The sequence below is a fragment of the Equus caballus genome, chromosome 7 (assembly GCF_041296265.1).
Source record: "Equus caballus isolate H_3958 breed thoroughbred chromosome 7, TB-T2T, whole genome shotgun sequence".
Classification (NCBI taxonomy): domain Eukaryota; kingdom Metazoa; phylum Chordata; class Mammalia; order Perissodactyla; family Equidae; genus Equus; species Equus caballus.
Genome location: NC_091690.1, coordinates 68,703,039 through 68,723,472, shown reverse-complemented (window position 1 = coordinate 68,723,472; position 20,434 = coordinate 68,703,039). Strand labels below are relative to the sequence as shown.

Genomic DNA, 20,434 nt, shown 5'->3' with positions numbered 1-20,434 from the left:
TTTATGGCTGAGTAGTATTCCATTGTATATATATACCACATTTTCTTTATCCAATCATCAGTTGATGGGCACTTGGATTGCTTCCATGTCTTGGCTATTGTGAATAGCCTCCAGCACCATTTCTTGAAAAGACTGTCCTTTCCCCCACTGAATAGTCTTGGCACCCTTGTCAAAAATCATTTCACCGTATATGTGAGGGTTTATTTCTGGGTTCTCTGTTCTATTCTGTTGGTCTATATGTCTGTCTTTATGCTAATACCACACAGTTTTGATTACTGTAGCTTTGTAGTAGATTTTGAAATCGGGAAGTGTGAGTCCTCCAGTTTTGTTCTTTTTCAAGATTGTTATTTATTATTTGGGGTCACTTGAGATTCCATATGAATTTTAGAATGGGTTTTTCTCTTTCTACAAAAAAATCTCATTAGGATTTTGCTAGAGATTGCATTTAATCTGTAAATCACTTTGTATAACATTAACATTTTAACAATATTATGTCTTCCAGTCCATGAACATGGGATGTGTTTTCATTTATTTACGTCTTCTTTAATTTCTTTCAGCAGTGTTTTGTAGTTTTCCTTGTACAAGTCTTTCCTTTCATTCATTAATTGTTAATATTTTATTCTTTTTGATGCTATTGTAAATGGAATTGTCTTTGTAACTTCCTTTTTGGATTGTTCATCGTTAGTGTATAGAAATGCTTAGAAATGATTTTTGTTTGTTGACTTTGTATGTCCTGCTACTTTGCTGAATTCATTTATTAGTTCTAACAGTTTTTTTGTGGAGTCTTTAGGATTTTCTACATATAAGATCATATCATCTCCAAATAGAATCATCTCCAAATAAAAATAGGTTTTACTTCTTCCTTTCCACTTTGATGCCTTTTGTTTATTTTTCTTGCCTAATTGCTCTGGCTAGAACTTCCAGTACAATGTTGAATAGAAGTGGTGAAAGTGGGCATCTTTATCTTGTTCCTGATCTTAGAGGAAGAGCTTTCAGTCTTTCACCATTGAGTATTATGTTCCCTCTGGATTTTTCATATGTGGCTTTTATTATGTGGAGGTACTTTCCTTCTCTTCCTATTTTGGTAAGTGTTTTTCTCATGAAAAGGTGTTGAATTTTGTCAGATCCTTTGTCGGTATCAATTGAGGTGATCATATGATTTTTTTCCCTTCATTTTGTTGATGTTGCGTATCACACTGATTTTTGTATGATGAACCATCCTTGCTTTCCAGAAATAAATTCCACATGGTCATGCTGTGTAATCCTTTTATTATGCTGCTGATTTCTGTTTGCTAGTGTTTTGTTGAGTATTTTTGTATCAATGTTCATAAGGGATATTGGTCTGTGGTTTTCTCTTCTTTTAGTGTCTTTGTGTAGATTTGGTGTCAGGGTTATGCTGGCGTCATAGAATAAGATAGGAAGTGTTCCCTGCTCTTTGGTGTTTTGGAAAAGTTTGAGAAGGATTGATATTAGTTCTTCCTTAAATGTTTAGTAGAATTCACCCAAGAAGCCATTGGGTCCAAGGCTTTTCTTTGTTGGGGAATTTTTGATTACTGATTCAATCTCTTTACTAGTTATAGGTCTATTCAGATTGTCTCTTTCTTTGTGATTTAGTCTTGGTAGGTTTTGGGTTCTAAAAATTTGTCCATTTCATCTAGGTTTTCCAAATTGTTGGAGTACAGTTGTTGATAATGCTCTTACAATTTTAAAAATTTCTGTTGAATCAGTAGTATTGTCCCCACTTTCATTTCTATTTATTTATTTATTTATTTTTGAGAAAGATTAGCCCTGAGCTAACTACTGCCAATCCTCCTCTTTTTGCTGAAGAAGACTGGCCCTGAGCTAACATCCGTGCCTATCTTCCTCTCCCACTTTCATTTCTAACTTTAGTACTTGGAATCTTCTCTCTTTTTTTTCTTATCCATCTAGCTAAAGTTTTGTTGATTTTGTTGATCTTTTTGAAAAATCAACGTTTGGTTTCATTGGTTTTTCTCTATTGTTTTTCTATTCTCTATTTCATATATCTTTGCTTTAATCTTCATTTCCTTCCTTCTAGCTTTGGATTTATTTTGTTCTTCCTTTTCTGGTTCCTTAAATTGTAAAGTTAGGTTGTTGATTTGGGATCATTTTTGTTTTTTTATACAAGCGTTTATAGCTATAGATTTCCTCCTTAGTGCTGCTTTTGCTGTCTGTCATAAGTTTCAGTATGTTGTGTTTTGTTTTCATTCATCTCTAAGTATTTCCTAATTTCCCTTGTGATTTCTTCTTTGATACATTGGTTGTTTAAAAGTGTGTTGTTTAGTTTCCACAATTTTGTGAATTTTCCAGTTTTACATTATTGATTTCTAAGTTCATCTTGTTGTAGTCAGAGAAGATACTTTGTTTGATATCTGTCTTTTAAAATCGATTGCAACTTAATTTGTGGTCTAACTTACAGTCTTTCCTGAGTAATGTCCCATATGCACTTGAGAAGAATGTGGATGCTGCTGCTGTTAGGTAGAGTATTCTGTATCTGTCAATTAGACCTACTTGGTGTATTAAGTCCTCTATTTCCTTATCTTCTGTGTGGGTGTTCTGTCCATTGTTGTGAGTGGAGTATTGAGGTCTCCAATTATTAGTGTAGAAGTATCTATTTCTGCCTTCAATTCTGTCAGTTTTTGCATCATATATTTTGATGGTCTGTCATTAGGTGTGTAAATGTTTATAATTGTTATTTTTTGCTGTATTGAACCTTTTGTTAATATATAATCTCCTTTTTTGCCTCGTAAACTTTTTTGATTTAAAGTCTATTTTTTCTGATATTAGTATAGCCATCTCTGCTCTCTTTTGGTTATTTTTTGCATGGAATATCTTTTTTCATCCTTTAGCTTTCAACCTGTTTGTGTCTTTCGCTCTCAAGTGAGTCTCCTGTAGACAGCATATCACTGAATCATGTATTTTTACTCATTCTGCCAATCTCTGTCTTTTGATCGGAGAGTTTAATCCATTTACTTTTAAAGTAATTATTGATAAGGAGGGACTTATTTCTGTCATTGTGCTGTTTGGTTTCTATATGCCCTATAGCATTTTTCCCCCTCATTTCCTACATTCCTGTCTTCTTTTGTGTACAGTTGATTTTTTTGTAGTGAAATGCTTAAATTCCTTCTTAGTTTCTTTTTGTGTATATTCTATAGCTATTTTCTTTCTGGTTACCATGGGGATTACATTTAACATCCTCAAGTTACAATATCCTAATTTGAATTTATAGCAGTTTAACTTCAATAACATACCAAAACTCTGCTCATTTATAACTCTGTCCCCACTCCCGTTGGTTGTTGATGTCACAAAATTACATCTTTATACACTGTGTGCCCCTAAACATAAACTAATAATTCTTTCAAATGCGTTAGACTCCTAAATTATGCAGAAAACAAGATTTGGAGTTACAAAGGGAAGTTACAGTGATACTAGCTATTAGTAATTGTTATCTTCTTTACATGTCTCTTAAATTATGTAGAAAACAAAAAGTACACTTACACACCATTGTGACAATTATACTAGCTTTTATAAGTGCCTGTGTACTTGCCTTTATTGAGCTCTTTCTTTCTCTACACAGCTTTGAGTTACTGTACAATGTCCTTTCTTTTCACCTTGCAGGACTCCCTTGAGCATTTCTTGCAGGATGGACCACAGACTATCTCAGCTTCAGTTTATCTGGGAAAGTCTGGATTTCTCCCTCATTTTTGAAGGACAGTTTTTTAGAATTTAGGAATCTTGGTTAGCAGATTTTTTTCTTTGAGCGCTTTGAATATATTTGCCCATTATCTTCTGGCCTCCAAAGGCTTTGATGAGAAGTCTGGTGATAATCTTAGTGAGGATCCCTTGTATGTGATGATTTGCTTCTCTCTTGCTGTTTTCAACATACACTCTTTGTCTTTGTCTTTTTAAAGTTTAACTATAATGTGTCTCAGTGCGAGTCTCCGAATTCATCTTACTTGGAGTTCGTTGAGCTGCTTGGATGTTTATATTCATGTCTTTTATCAAATTTCGGGACATTTCAGTCATTATTTCTTCAAATATTCTTTCTGACCCTTTTTTCTTTCTTATCTTCCTGGGACTCCCACAATGCATATGTTCGTTCATTTGATGGTGTCCCATAGGTCTCTTAGGTTCTAGTCACCTTGCTTCAATCTTTATTCTTTCTGTTCCTAAGCTTCGATAATTTCCATTGTCCAATCTTCAAATTCACTGACTCTTCTGCCTGCTCAAATCTGCCTTTGAATCCCTCCAGTGAATTTTTCATTTCAGTTACTGTACTTTTCAGCTCCAGAATTTCTTTTTGGTTTCATTTTAGGTTTTCTATCTCTTTATTGATATTCCCATTTTGTTCACACATCATTTTCTTCACTGTCTCCACATCTTCCTTTAGTTCTTTGATCATCTTTAAGATCACTGTTTTAAAGTCTTTAATACATCTGCAATTAAGTCTTTTTCAGGAACAGATTTTGTTGAATTATGTTTTTCCTCTGAATGGGCCATACTTTCCTGTTATTTTGTATGCCTTGTGATTGTTTCGGAACCCTGGACATTTGAATTTAATGTTCTGGTAACTCAGGAAATGAGATTCTCCCCTGTCCCCAGGGTTTGCTGTTTTTTATTATCGTTTTTTATTGTTGTAGGCTGTCTCTGTGCCGAGGATCAGCCTAAAGTGTAAACTTGATGTCTTCTTCTGTCTTTTCTGAATCTTCCCTTGGACATGTGCAGTCACTTCCTAATTTTCTCTGTATATGCGGTAGTTTTTGAATGTCCTAATCTGTAATGTTCTGGCTCCCAAAAGGGAAAAAGTGAAAAATGAAGAGGAGTTGGGAAGAAAGGGCACTGGTGCTTTAAGTCTCCTGAAAGTCACTTTAGCTTGAGGTGGAGGAGCTTGCAATGATAGGGGAAGGTGCAACAACAATGGCTGCTCACCTCTTTTTCTGCGCCTGTGTGATCAGAAGCAGCAGTCAGAGCACAGGTCCTCAGTGTTTGGGGGACAGTTATTTTCACTCAACCTAACTCCTGCAAACTCTGTGTAAGCTGTTCCAGGAACATGTGTACAGCTGCCTGCCATGTGGCTGGGGGTGGGAGATGGGCAGCTGCTACTGTGCTAAGAGCTGAACTTGACCACAGTTTACAGTGGAAGCCTTCCCCTGGAAGTTGCAAGCCTTCAGCAGACTCCAGAGTTCCAAAATAGTCAGATTCTGCCAGTGCAATGCTGTTTAGGTGGGAAGACAGTTTTCTGGTGCTTCCTACTCCACCATCTTCCCAGAATCCTTTTTTGGGGGGTGGGGTGGGGCAATTTTAGTTTTACAACAAAATTGAGAGGGAGATATAGAGATTTCCCATATACCCTCTGTCATCACACTTGCATCGCCTCCCCAATTATCAACATCACCCACCGGAATGGTACTTTTTTTTTTTTTTTTTAAAAAAACCAATGATGAGCCTACATTGACACATCATAATCACCCAAAGTCTATATATATATATATATATATATTTTTTTTTAACATTATCTTCACTCTGTGTTATATACTCTAGTGGTTTGGACAGATGTCTAATGACATGTGTCCATCGTTATAGTATCATACAGAGTATTTTCACTGCCCTAAAAATCCTCTGTGCTCTATCTGTTCATCCTCCTCCAATTCCTGGCAGCCACTGATCTTTTTATTATCTCCATCGTTTTCCTTTTCCAGAATGTTGTATGTTGGAATCATACAATATGTAGCCTTTTCAGATTGGTTTCTTTCACTTAGTAATATGCATTTAAGGTTCCTCCATGTCTTTCATGGCTTGGTAGCTCATTTCTTTTTAGTGCTGAATAATACATCCCATTGTCTGGAGGGATCCCAATTTATTCATCCATTCACATACTGATGGACATCTTGGTTGCTCTTAGGTTTTGGCAATGATGAATAAAGCTGTAAACTTCCAAGAGCCGGTTTTTGTCTGGAGATAAGGTTTGAACTCCTTTGGGTAAATACCAGGGAGTGTGATTGCTGGATTGTATAGTAAGAGTGTGTTTAATTTTGTAAGAAACTGCCAAACTGTCCTTTAAAGTGGCTGTGCCCTTTTGCATTCCCACCAGCAATGAGTGAGAGTTCCTGCTGCTTCTCATCTTCACCAGCATTTGGTAGTGTCAGTGTTCCAGACTTTGGCCATTCTAATAGGTGTGCAGTGGTATCTCATTGGTTTCATTTGCACTTCCCTGATGACATATGATGTGGAACATCTTTTCATGTGCTGATTTGCTGTCAGTATATCTTCTTTGGTGAGATGTCTGTTAACATGTTTGTCCCATTTCTTAATTGGGATGTTTTCTTCTTGTTGAGTTTCAAGAGTTTCTTTGTATATTTTGGATAACAGTCCTTTATCTGATGTCTTTTGCAAATATTTTCTCCTAGTCTCTGACTTGTCTTCTGCTTCTTTTGATATTGTCTTTCACAGAAGTTTTAAATTTTAAATTTGAAATCCAGCTTATCAATTATTTCCACCATGGATTGTGTTTTTGATGTTGTATCTAAAAAGGCATCACCATACCCAAGGTCATCTAGGTTTTGTCCTGTGTTATCTTCTAAGATTTTTATAGTTTTGCATTTTACATTTACTTCTGTGATCCATTTTGAGTTAATTTTTGTGACAGGTGTGCGGTTTGTGCCTAGATTCATGTTTTTGAATGTGCATGTCCAGTTGTTCCAGCACTACTTGTTGACGAGGCTGTCTTTGCTCCATTTTATCACCTTTGGTCATTTGTCAAAGATCAGTTGACTGTATTTATGGGGGTCGATTTCTGTGCACTTAATTCTGTTCTGCTGATTTTTTAAATCATTCTTTCACCAATACCATGCTTAGAGGTCTTTTTGAAGAGTCACAGTGAAAGTAAGCTTTGTTTCTGGCTTCTGGTAGGACCTCAAGTCGGTTTCTTCTCTATGAGTTCTGGGCCCAGTAGGAGGAGGTTGGAGCTGATCTAGGATTTCCTAAGGTGCTGCTGCCTGTGCTTCTCCAGTTGCCTGGTGAAGGACTAGTTTTGTTTTAGTTTTCTAATTTCCAGTTTGCTGCAGACCATTACTTCTGTAAAATACAATAAAATGACTCGCCAGAGCAATGATCACGTCCTTGTGTGGTCGTAGCAACGTCAGATCATTATACAGGTTTCTAAATGCTTGTTGCAGACTGCTTGGAACTTGCCTTCTTGCAGACTGCTAAGTAGACCACACTTTTCAGGAATGCCGTTCTGCACAGTGGGCTCAGTTTGGAGAGATACCTGACCTCTGTTCCCAGAGCTTCTTGTCAGAACCAGAGCTGAGCTGGGGCCTGGGAATCAGATTGTTCCAGGGAATGTGGGCGTCAGGAAGGGGTCTTTCCTGTCTCCCATAGAATCAGACCTCGTCACTGGGAGGCAGCCAGCCCCAGAAGTGTCATCGTCTTTCAGCATGTTCCTCACATTGACTCCTGCCCCCCTCTTGTAAAGGCCAGAGGAACACTCGGGGAGGGCCTAGGGGCAGTGGCAGAGGCCCTGGGGAGGGGCTGTAAAGGTGGGCTTGGAGGGCTGAGGTTGGAGCAAGTCCTGCTGCTCTGGATGGGTCTCAGTGCCTTTTCCTGGGGACGCAGGGAGAAGTGTGTGATGGCTGGCATGGTTGGTGATGATATTGATGCAGACTCTGGAGCATGGCAGAGGGTTCCAGCCTTGGAACTCTGAGACCATAGGACTTTAGGATGTTCAGATCTTGGGATCTTGGAGTCATGGGCTCTCAGAGCTGGAAGGGACTGCAGGGGTCACCTTATTGTCCGAGCTGAGTGGTTTACCTGCTCCTCCTCCCCAGCTGCTGGCCCTGACTTGAACCACCAGTGGCTGTTCTCCCTGTAGCCTGGAGGCCCTGGGTCGCCTGCGGTATGGGCAGGCAGAGGCTCCTTGGCCTACCTTGTGTGCTCTGCTTTGTTTTGAAGCTTCAGACACTGTGTGCTCCGTTTGACTGAGAACAACTCACAGCCCTTGATGACCAAGCTGCAGTGGCTCTTTGCCTTCCTGGAGCACAGCCAGGTGAGTGCAGGAGGAGTCAGGCAAGGTGGAGAGGACGCTCTGGTCCGACGCCCTTCCCTTCCCCAGGACCTGCCTGCATCTGGCTGTTGAGCCCCAGTCCAGGGTGGCGTGGATTCATGGCCAAAGCCCATGGGGCTGATTCAGTGCCCCTACTGGGCAGGAAAGGGAGTGCCTCCTTGAGCCCCCTTCTGTGCTGCCCAAATCTCTCCCATGTGATTCCATCGCATCAGGTGTTCCCTTGTTCATCTGCTGTCATTTTTGAGCACTCACGTTGTCGGGCTGAACCCTGAGGGCTGAATTTATTTTGTTCGCAGTCTCTGCCCTCATGGAACGTAAAGCCCTTGGCCAAGCATTATGCAAGGCCCTGTGTAGGGGCACAGAGATGAGTAAGCCACGGTCTCTGCCCTCAGGGAGCTCATAGTCGGGTGTGGAAGGTGGATACTCTGGTGGGGAAGGTGGACCTGCAGATAACAATTGTAGTGCTTGAACAGCGGGAAATGCAGCTTGTCCGGCATGCAAGGGAGGGAGAGGTTGATTATGATGGAGAGGGAGCCATTGGGAAGACCTGGAACAGGTGACACTGCGTCTGGGACTTGAACTCTGTAGCTAACCTTTTGATGAGGAGAAGAGTATTTTAGGCAGAGGGAATGGCAGTGAGCAAAGGCCTGGAAAATATGGGATGTGTCAGGGCAGGGTAAATTCCTAGGAGATTGTTATCTCCATGAACCCGATGCCCGGCTCACGGGCTGCGTGGACTTGGTGGGATGGGATGGGTCAGGGACAACGGAAGCGGGAGGACTTCAGTGAGGAGGCCAGGAAGTTTGGGGCAGAGAGGCCCCAGGTGGACCCTTAGGCTAGCACGCTGCAGAGTGTTTGGTGAGCGGCCTTCTGCTCCTGACCCTGCTGTTCACCTGCCTTGGTCCTAGCGGCCTGCCATTTCTCCAGAGAACTTCCTCTCTGCATCCTGGACACCCTGGTTCAGCCCCGGCACCCAGCAGGACTGCTCAGAGTACCTGAAGTACCTGCTGGATCGGTAAGGGAGGCCAGGCCTGGATCTGCATGGGGCCTCGAGACCTGGGGCAAAGCCCAACCCTCTGAGCTGTGTTGCCCTCTTTCTGGAAATGGGGGCACTGCATTGCACTGTGGAAGACTGAGAAGATGTGTGCCGTGGGTGTGGGGGCCATGGCTGAGTGTGAGGGAAGTTTGGGAGATGCTGACCTGAACTGTGACCTGGGAGGGGTAAGTGTGTGCGTCTGCACGCTGTATGTGTGTGTGTCTGTTTTTGTCACGGCTCTGGGGGCATGTGCACATAGACATGGCAGGTCTTTATGTAGCAGGTTTGTGTGCCTGTGTGCAGGTTAGTAGCGTGGGTGTCTGGTTTGTCAGTACGTGTGCACGGATGCCATTTTGCACATGTATGTATATTCCTTGCTGCGTACTCCTGAATGTGTATGTATGTCCAGATGTGTGGCCAGCTGAGTAAGGTAGATGGCATGAGTCAGGCCACTGCATTGGAAATGGATCCATGTGTATGGATAAAGACCCTGTTCTCCCTGCTCCAGGCTGCACGAAGAGGAGAAAACGGGGACAAGGATCTACCAGAAGCTCAAGCAGTCCAGCTTGCCCTCCCCACCCGAGGAGCCCCCTAGCCCAACTTCAACGTCTGTGGAGAAGATGTTCGGAGGCAAGATCATGACTCGGATATGCTGTCTACACTGCCTCAATGTATCCTCCAGGGAGGAGGCCTTCACAGACCTCTCTCTTGCCTTTCCGCCCGCTGAGCGCTGTCGCCGCCGCCGCCTGGGCTCAGTGATGTTCCCTGCAGAGGACATTGGAGCCCGGGACCCCCCATCGCCATCCCGAGCCCAGGTTCCAAGCAGGGCAGGTCCTCGGAGGCAGAGGAAACACTGCATCACAGGGGGTGCCCCCCCAGCTGTCCTGGACATTGAAGGCTTGGGCCCCCAGGGACCCTGGGAGCAGAGAAGTCAGGAGGAGAAAGTGGAGAAGGAGGAGGAAGCGAAGGAGGAGAGAGTGGAGGAGAAGGAGGAGAGAGCAGAGGAAAAGGAGACAGTGGAGGAAAAGGAGGAGGAAGCGGAGGAGGAGAGAGCGGAGGAAACGAAGGAGAGAGTGGAGAAGGAGGAGGAGAGGGAGAAGGAGGAGGAGAGAGCGAAGGAGGAGAGAGTGAAGGAGGAGGAGGAGAGAGTGAAGGAGAAGGAGGAGGAGAGAGTGAAGGAGAAGGAGGAGAGAGTGAAGGAGAAGGAGGAGGAGAGAGTGAAGGAGAAGGAGGAGAGAGTGAAGGAGAAGGAGGAGGAGAGAATGAAGGAGGAGAGAGTGCAGGAGGAGAGAGTGAAGGAGGAGGAGGAGAGAGTGAAAGAGAAGGAGGAGAGAATGAAGGAGGAGAGAGTGAAGGAGAAGGAGGAGGAGAGAATGAAGGAGGAGAGAGTGAAGGAGGAGAGAGTGAAGGAGGAGAGAGTGAAGGAGAAGGAGGAGGAGAGAATAAAGGAGGAGAGAGTGAAGGAGGAGAGAGTGAAGGAGGAGGAGGAGAGAGTGAAAGAGAAGGAGGAGAGAGTGAAGGAGAAGGAGGAGGAGAGAATGAAGGAGGAGAGAGTGAAGGAGAAGGAGGAGGAGAGAGTGAAAGAGAAGGAGGAGAGAGTGAAGGAGAAGGAGGAGAGAGTGAAGGAGAAGGAGGAGGAGAGAACAGAGAAGGAGGAGGAGAGAACAGAGAAGGAGGAGGAGAGAGTAGAGGAGAAGGAGAAAGAGGAGAAGGAGAAAGACAAAGAAGCGGAGGAGGAGAAGGTGGAGAAGGAGAAGGAGGCTGAGAACGAAAAGAAGAAGGCAGAGGACAGCCTGGGACCAGGGACCAACAGGGCTGCTGCCACCTCCCCTGGGGAGGGCTCCCGCTCCGTGTTGGACCTGGTCAACTACTTCCTGTCCCCTGAGAGGCTGACAGCAGAGAACCGCTACTACTGCGAGTCGTGCGCCTCCCTGCAGGACGCCGAGAAGGTGGTGGAGCTGAGCCAGGGGCCGCGCTACCTCATCCTGACCCTCCTGCGCTTCTCCTTCGACCTGCGCACCATGCGGCGCCGCAAGATCCTGGACGACGTCTCCATCCCCCTGCTGCTCCGCCTGCCGCTGGCCGGGGGCCACGGCCAGGCCTACGACCTCTGCAGCGTTGTGGTGCACTCTGGAGTGTCCTCGGAGAGCGGTCACTACTACTGCTATGCCCGCGAGGGCGCTGCCCGCCCAGCCCCTTCCGTGGGCACTGCCGAGAGGCCCGAGCCCGAGAACCAGTGGTATCTGTTCAACGACACTCGGGTGTCCTTCTCCTCCTTCGAGTCTGTCAGCAATGTCACCTCCTTCTTCCCCAAGGACACGGCTTACGTGCTCTTTTACCGGCAGCGGCCCGGGGAGGGGCCTGAGGCTGAGCCAGGCTCTCCCCGAGTCCGGGCGGAGCCCACCCTCCACAAAGACTTGATGGAAGCCATTTCCAAAGACAACATCCTTTACCTGCAGGTGAGCGGCCATCGCGGCCTTTGATCTGATCTCCCGGGTGGAGGGCTTCCTGGCACAACCACGGGCTTAGATAAGTTACTGCTCCTCTCTCTGAGTTTCTTCTTTTTTTCTTTTATCCCTTCGTCTATCACTTAGTGCTGCGAATGAACTGGCGGACCAGACATAACCCCTTACTTCAGAGGAGCAGACATTAAATAACTATCAGTTATTAACAGTTTTCATAAGTGTGCTGAAGGAGCAGCATGGGCTTCTGTGAATGAATAGCCGAGCAGGCGTGCGTAGAGCAGGCATCCGTGGGGCTCTGGGGGACCACTCTACCCAGTGAGTCTCCTCTGTCACTGTGCTTTCAACTCTGCTCTTTAGAGTCAAGGGTGGTATCAAAATGCTTAGCAACTGGGGCAGCAAGGGCTCTGAGCAATGGGAGGGGTACTAGCCACAGACCACTGAAGCAGCCATGCCAGGACTTGTGGACAGCAGCACCGGGGCTGGTGTTTTATGTGGGGTGGGGGCACCGGGCCTGCTTTCACATTTCTGCCGAGCTGTCCAGGCAGAGGCAGGGCTGTGGTAAGGGGTCCCCATGAGGCCAGCCTCAGGTCAGCAGGAAGGAGAGCTTTCTCACTGGCAGAGTCTGTTCCTGGTGCCTTGAGAGGCAGTGAACTGGAAAGGTGGGTCAGGAAGCCTGTAGAGGGTCCCTGTGTGGTGTAACGTGACCCTTGAAGTCCCTGGACCTCCTGCTTCCTCGTGCCACATCAGGCCCTTGTCAGCTATTCATCGTCTAGTCTGAATGGGGTCCTTTCCTTTAAGGGGCTGGGGGTTTTTTATTAGGGGAGGAGGAGGAATGATTTTGAAGCCTAGATATAGGATGGAAGGATGGCTCCATCCCATCCATCCTCCCGCTGAGTTGGAATGCCTCCAGGTCAGAAGCTCCCCTGCCTGTGCTGGGGACCCGAGGAGACATTCAGGAGTGCTGTGCTGGATGGCGTTGGGGGAGGGAGTGAAGACAGGACTCTGGCTTTGAGCCTAAATGTTAAGCTTCCTGCCCCATCCCCATCTGTGTTCCCAGGAGCAGGAGAAGGAGGCGCGGAGCAGGGCAGCCTACATCTCTACACTCCCCTCATCTCCGCGTTGGGGGAGGGGCTTTGACGAAGACAAGGATGAGGATGAAGGCTCTCCCGGGGGCTGCAACCCTGCAGGTGGCAATGGTGGTGACTTCCACAGACTGGTCTTCTAATGTGAACCCTCCCTCACCTGCTCCTACCTGTGGGGGTGCCACAACCAACCTCAGGGGAGGCCTTGACCCCTTCCTTCTGGGAGCAGGTGGGGGCCCAGGTCCTGGCACGGGTGCTCTGCCAGGTGGGGTCTGAGGGAGGCTGTGGAGGCCAGTCCAGTCCTGAAGGCGGGCCTTTCCAAGGGCAAGAAGGATGGAGAGGAAGCTTCTGGGACAGTGGTCCCCGGCATGAAGGGTACACGGAGACTCAGCTATAGAGGTGGGACCCAAGCCCCTTAAACTGGGCCTCTGGCCCTGACACCGGGATCAACCCCATTAAGATTTTTGCACCCAAGTGTCCTGGTCAACTTGAAGCAGCTTCGATGGACACACTCACTCTGGGCCTTGTCTTCCCCCGTCCCCCCGCAGGCTCCCTAACAGAGCTGAACGTCACAGCTCTAGTGTTTCGCCATCAAGTAGCATTTCCCTGCTGGCTCCTTTGAGACAATCCTGTTGCTCGGTAGTACAAGAGCAGGCTGCAAGTCCTTGCACAAAGACGGGGCTGTGTGTCACACCTCTGGCTGCCACCTTGTTTCTCTGAGGGGGTTTCAGAGGCCAAATGGGTGGGTGCCTGCACCGCTGTACTGTTTGTTTTTGAGAGGAATGTAGGGGGAAGCAGCCTGGCACACGCTCAGAGACTGTCTCCCCAACACCAAGCAACACTGCGTAGAGGGGAGGGCAGCGCCCCCTCCCCTAGCCTGCCTCAGTGCCTGAGATGCCACCATTTGCATCCCCATTCTGGTTAAGATAGAGTGTCCTTATTTTACTGCACATATGTTTGTGTTTCTCTGGAAGCCATCCTCCATCCTGAGGAACGCTGGCTGGCTCAGCTCCTCGTCACTTGGCCATTAGAGCAGCCTAGGGGGCTGGCCGGGGTGGTCTGGTGAGGAGCAGATATTGACCTCATTGTGCCCTGACACTGCTGTACCCCTTCTGAATGGAGAGAAGAGACCCAGGGTCTCGAACAGGAATAAAAATAGGTTCTCTGAAGCCTTTAAGATGTCGTTCTTTCTGCCTCAGTGGCTGTGATGTCGGCTCTACCCTTGGTTTCTTCCTGTGTCTGGGCAGTAAGGAGGGTGTATCCCCTGCCCTGTTGACATGTGCGATGCACCACAGGAGGGGCAAGTGCCCTGCACGGAAGTGCTGTATACATTAAAGGTGAGGGCTGGGAGGACCCAGAGAGCAGAGCTGGGACCGGTGGTGGGGACATCCCCAGATGCAGGTACCAGCAGAGGGAAGAGCAGGCTCATTATCCCGAGAAGCAGGGGAGCCCGTCGCCTCTGGAGGGCCAGGCACATAGGCTGGCGGCTGTCTGATTGGATACTGTCAGGGGCCTCACCTATCAATCAGGGAGGGCTGAAGTCCCAATATCTAGGGGGTTTTCAGATCCCAAGAACTCTGGACTGCCCAGAAATAGCCACTGCTGATACACATTCCTCATTCCTTCCTTCCGAGAACCTGGGGGTAGGGGTGGCCTTTCCTGGGCTGGACTTGGGCACAGACCAGGAGGAAGGCTGGGACACTTCCCTCAGGTGTCATCCCATTCTTGGAGCTGGACGGGCACACAGGGGCCCCTTTTCACCAACCCCGTCCACCCGCTTTGGAAGAACAAATAAGGTGTGGAGGCAGGCGGTGACAGTGGTGTGGCCAGGGGCTGCCTGCCTGTGCTAAAGGTGGAAGAGTTGAGTTTTGGCCCAAACGTCATAGACCCTTGACATGTCAGACCTTAGGGACCAGCGAAAGTGGGCCGATAGTCTGTCAGAGACCAAGTCACGCTCTACAGTCCCAGTCCAGTACACCTTCTGAGATGAACTGACAGATGTTACTGCAATTCCCATGCTACACATCTGGAATACAGATTCCAAGGTAAGGAGGAGTCACTCCTGCTCCCAGCCAAGAAAAGTACCCAATGATTTTCTATTAAGATGAAAGTGGAGTAGACTGGCACATTGCCTTCTGGGACCATGAGAGAGATGATTTTCTTGTCAAGAATGTGTTTATGGGGCTGGCCCGGTGGTGCAGCAGTTAAGTTCGTACGTTCCGCTTCTGTGGCCCGGGGTTTGCTTGGTCGGATCCCGGGTGCGGACATGGTACTGCTTGGCAAAAGCCATGCTGTGGTAGGCGTCCCACATATAAAGTAGACGAAGAGGGGCACGGATGTTAGCTCAGGGCCAGTCTTCCTCAGCAAAAAGAGGAGGACTGGCAGTAGTTAGCTCAGGGCCAATCTTAAAAAAAAGTGTTTAAGCCTACACATGGACAGCCCCCAGGCTGGGATTCGAATTTGTGGCTTCCACCCCCAGCTGCTTCTGATGAGGCAGACTCCAACAGTCTTCTCTGGTTGCTTCTAATGGACTTTATTATTGTCCTGCTCCAACACCACAGTAAAAAGGGACCTGTAAGCTCCAGGCCTGTACCATGTGTCACCACAGCAAAAACAGGACCCAGTTGAACATGTTCCCCCCCAACCCCAGACCTACTCACAGGATAAATACGTGTTACAAATTTTTTTTCTTAAAGAAAACAGAATAAATTAATAACTTAAGTGATTAGGCACCAACAGTGATTTGAAAAATTAAATGTCAATTTTAAATGGTAACAGGGCAAGAACCTAGGACTGGGCTTCTCCTAGCCCAGTTTTGCTTCCCGACAAATAGCGACAGTTCTGTGCGAAATGATTCTAAATTTCAAGACACATGTAACCAACAAACACACAAGAACACACACCACCAAATATCACATGACAGCCTGAATCTCCAGTGGAGCCCCTCCGCAGGCAGCCTGCCGTGGCCCAGGCCCCAAGAGCTTGGTGAGTCCCAGAAGGATGGCCCCTGAAGGAGAGGGCTTTGGCGCTCACGTGATCAGCCTCGCTTCCCCCACATTTTGCAGATGAAGGCCCAGAGAGGGGAAGGAAGGGCTGATTTCTCTCCTGTCCTGTTCTTAGCGAGCTCTGTCAGAGGGGTGTGGGTTGGGGGAGGGCTGGTTGGCCATGGCTTGGGGCTGAGGCCTCAGCCCCATGGCAGGTCAAGAGGCCAAAGGGCAGACTGGAGTTGAGCCCATGCTTCAATCAGTTCAGAACGGTTGTGCTTCTGTCCTAGGAATGGGGCATCTTTGAATGGTTTCAAAGGTAGAAGTTACCAAAATCAATCTAGGGAGGGGACTGGGTTAATTGGCTAATGCTCTTGGTGCTGCCTGTCAGCCACGGAAGGGGCCTCAGGGACCGTCTAATCTAATCACCCATTTCACAGACGGGCAAACCAAGGTCCGAAGGAGCCATCGTCTCCCTGTAGCACTCAGTCCTTTTCTCCTTGTTCCTGCTCTACTTTCCAGGTGGAGCTGGAATAGGAAGCGGGCTCCTTTGGGGAGCCCCAGGTAGGATGAGTTCTGGTGTGAGCCGTGCTGGTTGAGAAGACGGCCCCATTCCGGGGTCTCAGTCCTAGCCAGGCTACCAGGAGAGGTGGACTCTGACCCACTGAGAGGCCAAAGGACCAGTGTTGTACACTGAGCTGACAGGTGTGTACGAAACCCCTAGTAGTTTGGGGGCTTGTGAGCCAGTCTCCGCGGTCAACAGGCCAGTTTCCTCTCCTCTTGTACTTCTTCCATCTCTGCTCTTACCTCCACCCTAAGGGTTTGGGAGTCACAGGAACCAAGAGCTGGAAGGAAGCCTTAGATTTGGACACCTCAGTCTCTGATGACTCTAACCGGTTTCATTCACATCATGGCGCACACAGAAAATGCTGACATTATTGGGGCACCCTGGGGCCAATAGGGAGGCTGCTGGGGCTGGGAACACGAAAAGCTCTGCCATAGAGACCCTTTGTAGAAGGCCTTAAAGGGACAAAGTCAGGCCTGGGCAGAGTGAACCAGCAGACCCCGCCCAGTGTCAGCCACTGCCACGATTACCGCCTCACTTGTGGGACACCGAGGCAGGGCCCCACTGCTCCCAAGGGGCTGGACGCATGCTCCCAAAGGTCTTTGGTTCCCAAAGTGCAAGGCTTTCCAAGTCTCTTCTTCCTCCTTCCTCCACTGCCCCTCGGCCCTGCCCTCCTTCCCTGTAAAAATCTGACCCGTCTTCCTCTAAGTCCTATCTCAGGTATCCCCCCCCCCTTTTCCTAAAGCCCCCCTCCCTATCTGCACCCCTCTCCATCCCTGCCCCTGCACCAACCTCCCGGAGAAGTGGCCTCGCTTCCTCTGCAGGCCATCGGCATTTTAAGTCTCTCTCACGGCCATTACCAACGTCTTGTGCCCTCGTGTTTTCTCATCAATTGTGACCTTCTCAAGTGCAGGGACCAAGTCTGATTAATTCCTGTGTCCTCAGTGCCTAGTCTAGATAGAGCCTGGCCACAGCAGCCATTAATAAACGCTTGTTGAGTTGATTTGAACTAATACTAGGAGGAGAGCGGCATTTCTCCCAGGATGGGACTTCTTAGAGACTAGTCAGGCCATTGGGCAGGTGAGATGTGCATTTGTGTGTGTGCACGTGTGCTCACAGGAGCTGAAAGGTGAGCAGTAGACACCTCCATTACACATGGTGGGAAGTCATTTTTTTTGAGGAAGAAAGTCTATTCACTCCAGGGTAGGATGAAACATCTGGTCTGCCCAGTTGCCTCTGAAACTCTTGAAAATTTGGCCAAGAACTGTCAACATAAAAGCTTCAGATCCTCCCTCCCTGGCTTAGGAGAAAGAGCCTGGGCCGCTGCCCTGCCTCTGTCCCTGGCAGGGCTGGGGGAGGGCGATGCTGATCTGATAGCCTTTCAAACCGTGAGAGGGGAGGCCTGGCCTCTCCTGTCCCTGTAGCCAGGTTGGAGTCCAGTGAGGCACCTGGGATGCAAGGGAGCAACAGACGGTGAGAAGAGCTGGGAAAAGACTCTGGGCCTGATACCGGGCACAAAGCCCAGCCAAACCACAGTAGCTGCCGGCCCTTCTCACGTGTCCTCTAGCTCCGTTCTGCCCTGCTCTCCCCGTTGCACTGCTTTACCCCGCCATCCACCAGTCCTATCATGAACTGTCCATCCAGTTCGTGTCATGTCACCATGCACACCACTCTCCTGACATGATGCACCACTTCTTCACTTTCTGCTCCACCCTGCATCTCCATGGCACTGCCTCGGGACCTCCACCAGGTTCTCTGGATGTATTTCCCCACTTGCTACACTGTCCCCCCACGGCCTTCACCCCGCCTCTCATCCCATCAGTTACCTCTGCGCCTCCCCATCTTGTAGAAACTCCCTATGCACCGTCGCCACTGCAGTGTCCGTGCACTGCCCTGGGCCTCTGCCCAGCCCGTTCCTGTCCCAGCGTTGCCCCTCGGTCCCTGCCTCACCTCCAGTCCACCCCACACTCCCTCCCTCCCACATCCTGCACCCTGCATTGCTTTCCCACCAGCCTCCCCTCACCGTGCTGGCACTCAGACCGCACGCTGCATCGCCCAGCACAGTCCAGCCCTCTCCAGTGCGGCACTCAGGCGGGTGGGGACTTGGGGAAGAGACTGCATGCTGTTGCAGAGCAGCAGTGGGCTTGCAGCTCCACAGTTTCAGGGGCCCGACCCCGCAGCGTCCTTGTCACCCCATCTCCTGGGCTCTGAGCCCTGCTTCTCCTTGTTCTTGGTTGCCCATGATCCTCAGTTTCCCTTCCTTTTGTCCTCATCCTTCTGCCTCTCCCACCCTGGTAACAGCTGCACTGCCACTTAGCCTGAGTGGGGGACCCTGCAGGTATCAACTGCCCTTCTGCATCTAGGGACCTAATTCCTTTATCCCTCAAGACCACCTCTAACCTTCCTTCTTGACTCCTCCCTCTTTTGGTGGCCTTGCCTCTCCCTTGCCAAGACAGACAGGGATGAAGAAGTCCAAGTCCACTTTGGTCTGCTGGTCCTTGGCTCCCTGGGTCAGTGAGGCAACTTGGCTTCTTCCGAGACTGAAGGAGAGGTAGCCCAGGAGCGGGAGGGAAGAGGGCTGAGGGCTGTGACCGAGTGTGAGGTGTGGAATCTGGCTCAGAGCCCCAGCCCCTCCCTCCAAACATCTGGTAGATATTCAGGTCTAAAGGGCAGGAAGAGGCTGAAGGAGGCTTTTTGGCAATAGCTCTAACTAAGGTGGGTAGAGGCATGGCCATTACTGATAAAAATCAAAGGTGGGCCCCGAGTGGGCAGAGGAAGTGCCTCAATCAGGCCCTCACCCCCCAGGGGAAGGGTTCAGGGTCCCTGATGTCAAGTGCTTTGAAGGCCAGAGTGGCAGAGTGGAGGGGGGTGGGTGGGATGGGGCAACAGGAGAGGAGACAGGGGAGACAGACGGGGAGGAGCCGGCTCTGGAGACGCTGCCTCCTGGCCCCTCTGGGTGCCGGGCGGCCCCTGAGTCACAGCTTGGCACCCTTAGAAGGCTCTGAGGACTGCCGCACATCTGTCCACTCCTGCATGGTGTTCTGCAGGGCCTGGGTCTTCTCCTTGTCCACTTGAACGTAGTCCACCTTCTCATCCGAAGTGACGGAGGATGTGGATGGCTGAGGGACAGAGTGGGAAAGGAGAGGTGGCCGTGAGTCGTCAGTGAGGTAAGGGGCAGGCAGGTGGGCTCTTCCTGAGCTGTCTGACGGCGAGTGGAGGTGGGCCTCTGCCCGGCACTCTGACCGGCCTCAGGAGCCTGTCTTCTTTTTCTGAAACTGGCCTTCAGAGTCTGAACTCCAAACGGCATCCTCCCTCCTGTTTGATGCTACAGCCCCACCAGCCCTCCTGATTTCCCAGCTCCTAGGAGGACTTAGGCCCTTCCTTGGCCTAGTGGATGGGTCCAGGCCTTCATCTCTGCCTCCATCCACCTCCCTGTGGCCACGCATCCAGGGCAAGGACTTTGCTGGGTGCCAACAAGCACCAGCCAGAGGGCTTTGTGTGTGACCCTCGGTGAGCACTCACAGCTGCCCTGTGAGGGGAACTGCGCTGAGGTGGAGCTCCCCACTCCGCTGTCTGGACTGGGAGCTAAGTGTGCTTCCCTCAGAGGGCTCTCCTAGGCCTGGAAGTCCCTTTGGAAGGCCACTGTACCCATGGCGGGGCCCTGGGACCCAGACAGACAGTGAGTGCTCCTCAAAGAAGAGTTCGGGACCAGGGCACAGGATCCCTGAGCCTTGGATCTGTCACTGATTCACTGTGTAACCTCGAGCAGATTGTGTCTCAGTGTGCATTCGTTTGCCCACCTGCACAAGGGGGATGGACTGGCTGAGGAGGTCCCGTGAACCGAGGGTGTCTGTGCACCGAGAGAGAGGAAAGAGCCCTCTAAGACCCCGACTAAAGCATGGTCGAGTCATGAGAGGCCGAGTGCTGTGCTCAGTGTTGAGCCCCTGGCATCCCTCCCCCAGGGCCCTGAGAGCGCTGACTCCCCACCCCAGGCACCTTGCGGTGGGGGCTTGGGGAGCTCGGCTGGAAGTCCAGGGCCAGATAATCGACGCTGCCGGTGCTCTTCTTTGGGGCTGGGCTGTTGGTGCCGCTGGGAATGGGAGATGCAGACACGGGGTTTTGCTGTCATAAAGAAGGAAGAAACTTAGTAAGTTCAGGAAACAGACTAAGCTGGAAGAACACAGCTCTGGGAGCAAGAGCTGCGAGCTCACGGAGTGCTGCT

At 49.3% G+C, this 20,434-nt stretch overlaps 2 protein-coding genes across 5 annotated transcripts in view; one reads left to right on the top strand and one right to left on the bottom strand.

Moving 5' to 3' along the window:
• The window catches only part of USP35 (ubiquitin specific peptidase 35), a 39,691-nt gene extending 25,859 nt beyond the window's left edge, over positions 1–13,832 (top strand). For 2 of the 3 annotated variants that reach the window (XM_070274332.1, XM_070274334.1), the window contains 4 exons: positions 7,969–8,062; positions 8,989–9,095; positions 9,625–11,575; positions 12,639–13,832. In XM_070274332.1, the coding sequence (XP_070130433.1) occupies positions 7,969–8,062; positions 8,989–9,095; positions 9,625–11,575; positions 12,639–12,806 (2,320 nt within the window). In that variant the 3' untranslated portion in view covers positions 12,807–13,832. Of the gene's footprint in view, positions 1–7,968; positions 8,063–8,988; positions 9,096–9,624; positions 11,576–11,710; positions 11,897–12,638 lie in introns of those variants that run through there. The other variant, XM_070274333.1, reaches the window with a different exon arrangement.
• Positions 13,833–15,177: 1,345 nt separating this feature from the next.
• GAB2 (GRB2 associated binding protein 2) overlaps positions 15,178–20,434 on the bottom strand; it is a 181,343-nt gene continuing 176,086 nt past the window's right edge. For both annotated transcript variants that reach the window (XM_023646534.2, XM_070274335.1), the window contains 2 exons: positions 20,209–20,334; positions 15,178–19,331 (listed from right to left, as the gene is read on the bottom strand). In XM_023646534.2, the coding sequence (XP_023502302.1) occupies positions 19,188–19,331; positions 20,209–20,334 (270 nt within the window). In that variant the 3' untranslated portion in view covers positions 15,178–19,187. The remainder of the gene's footprint in view (positions 19,332–20,208; positions 20,335–20,434) is intronic.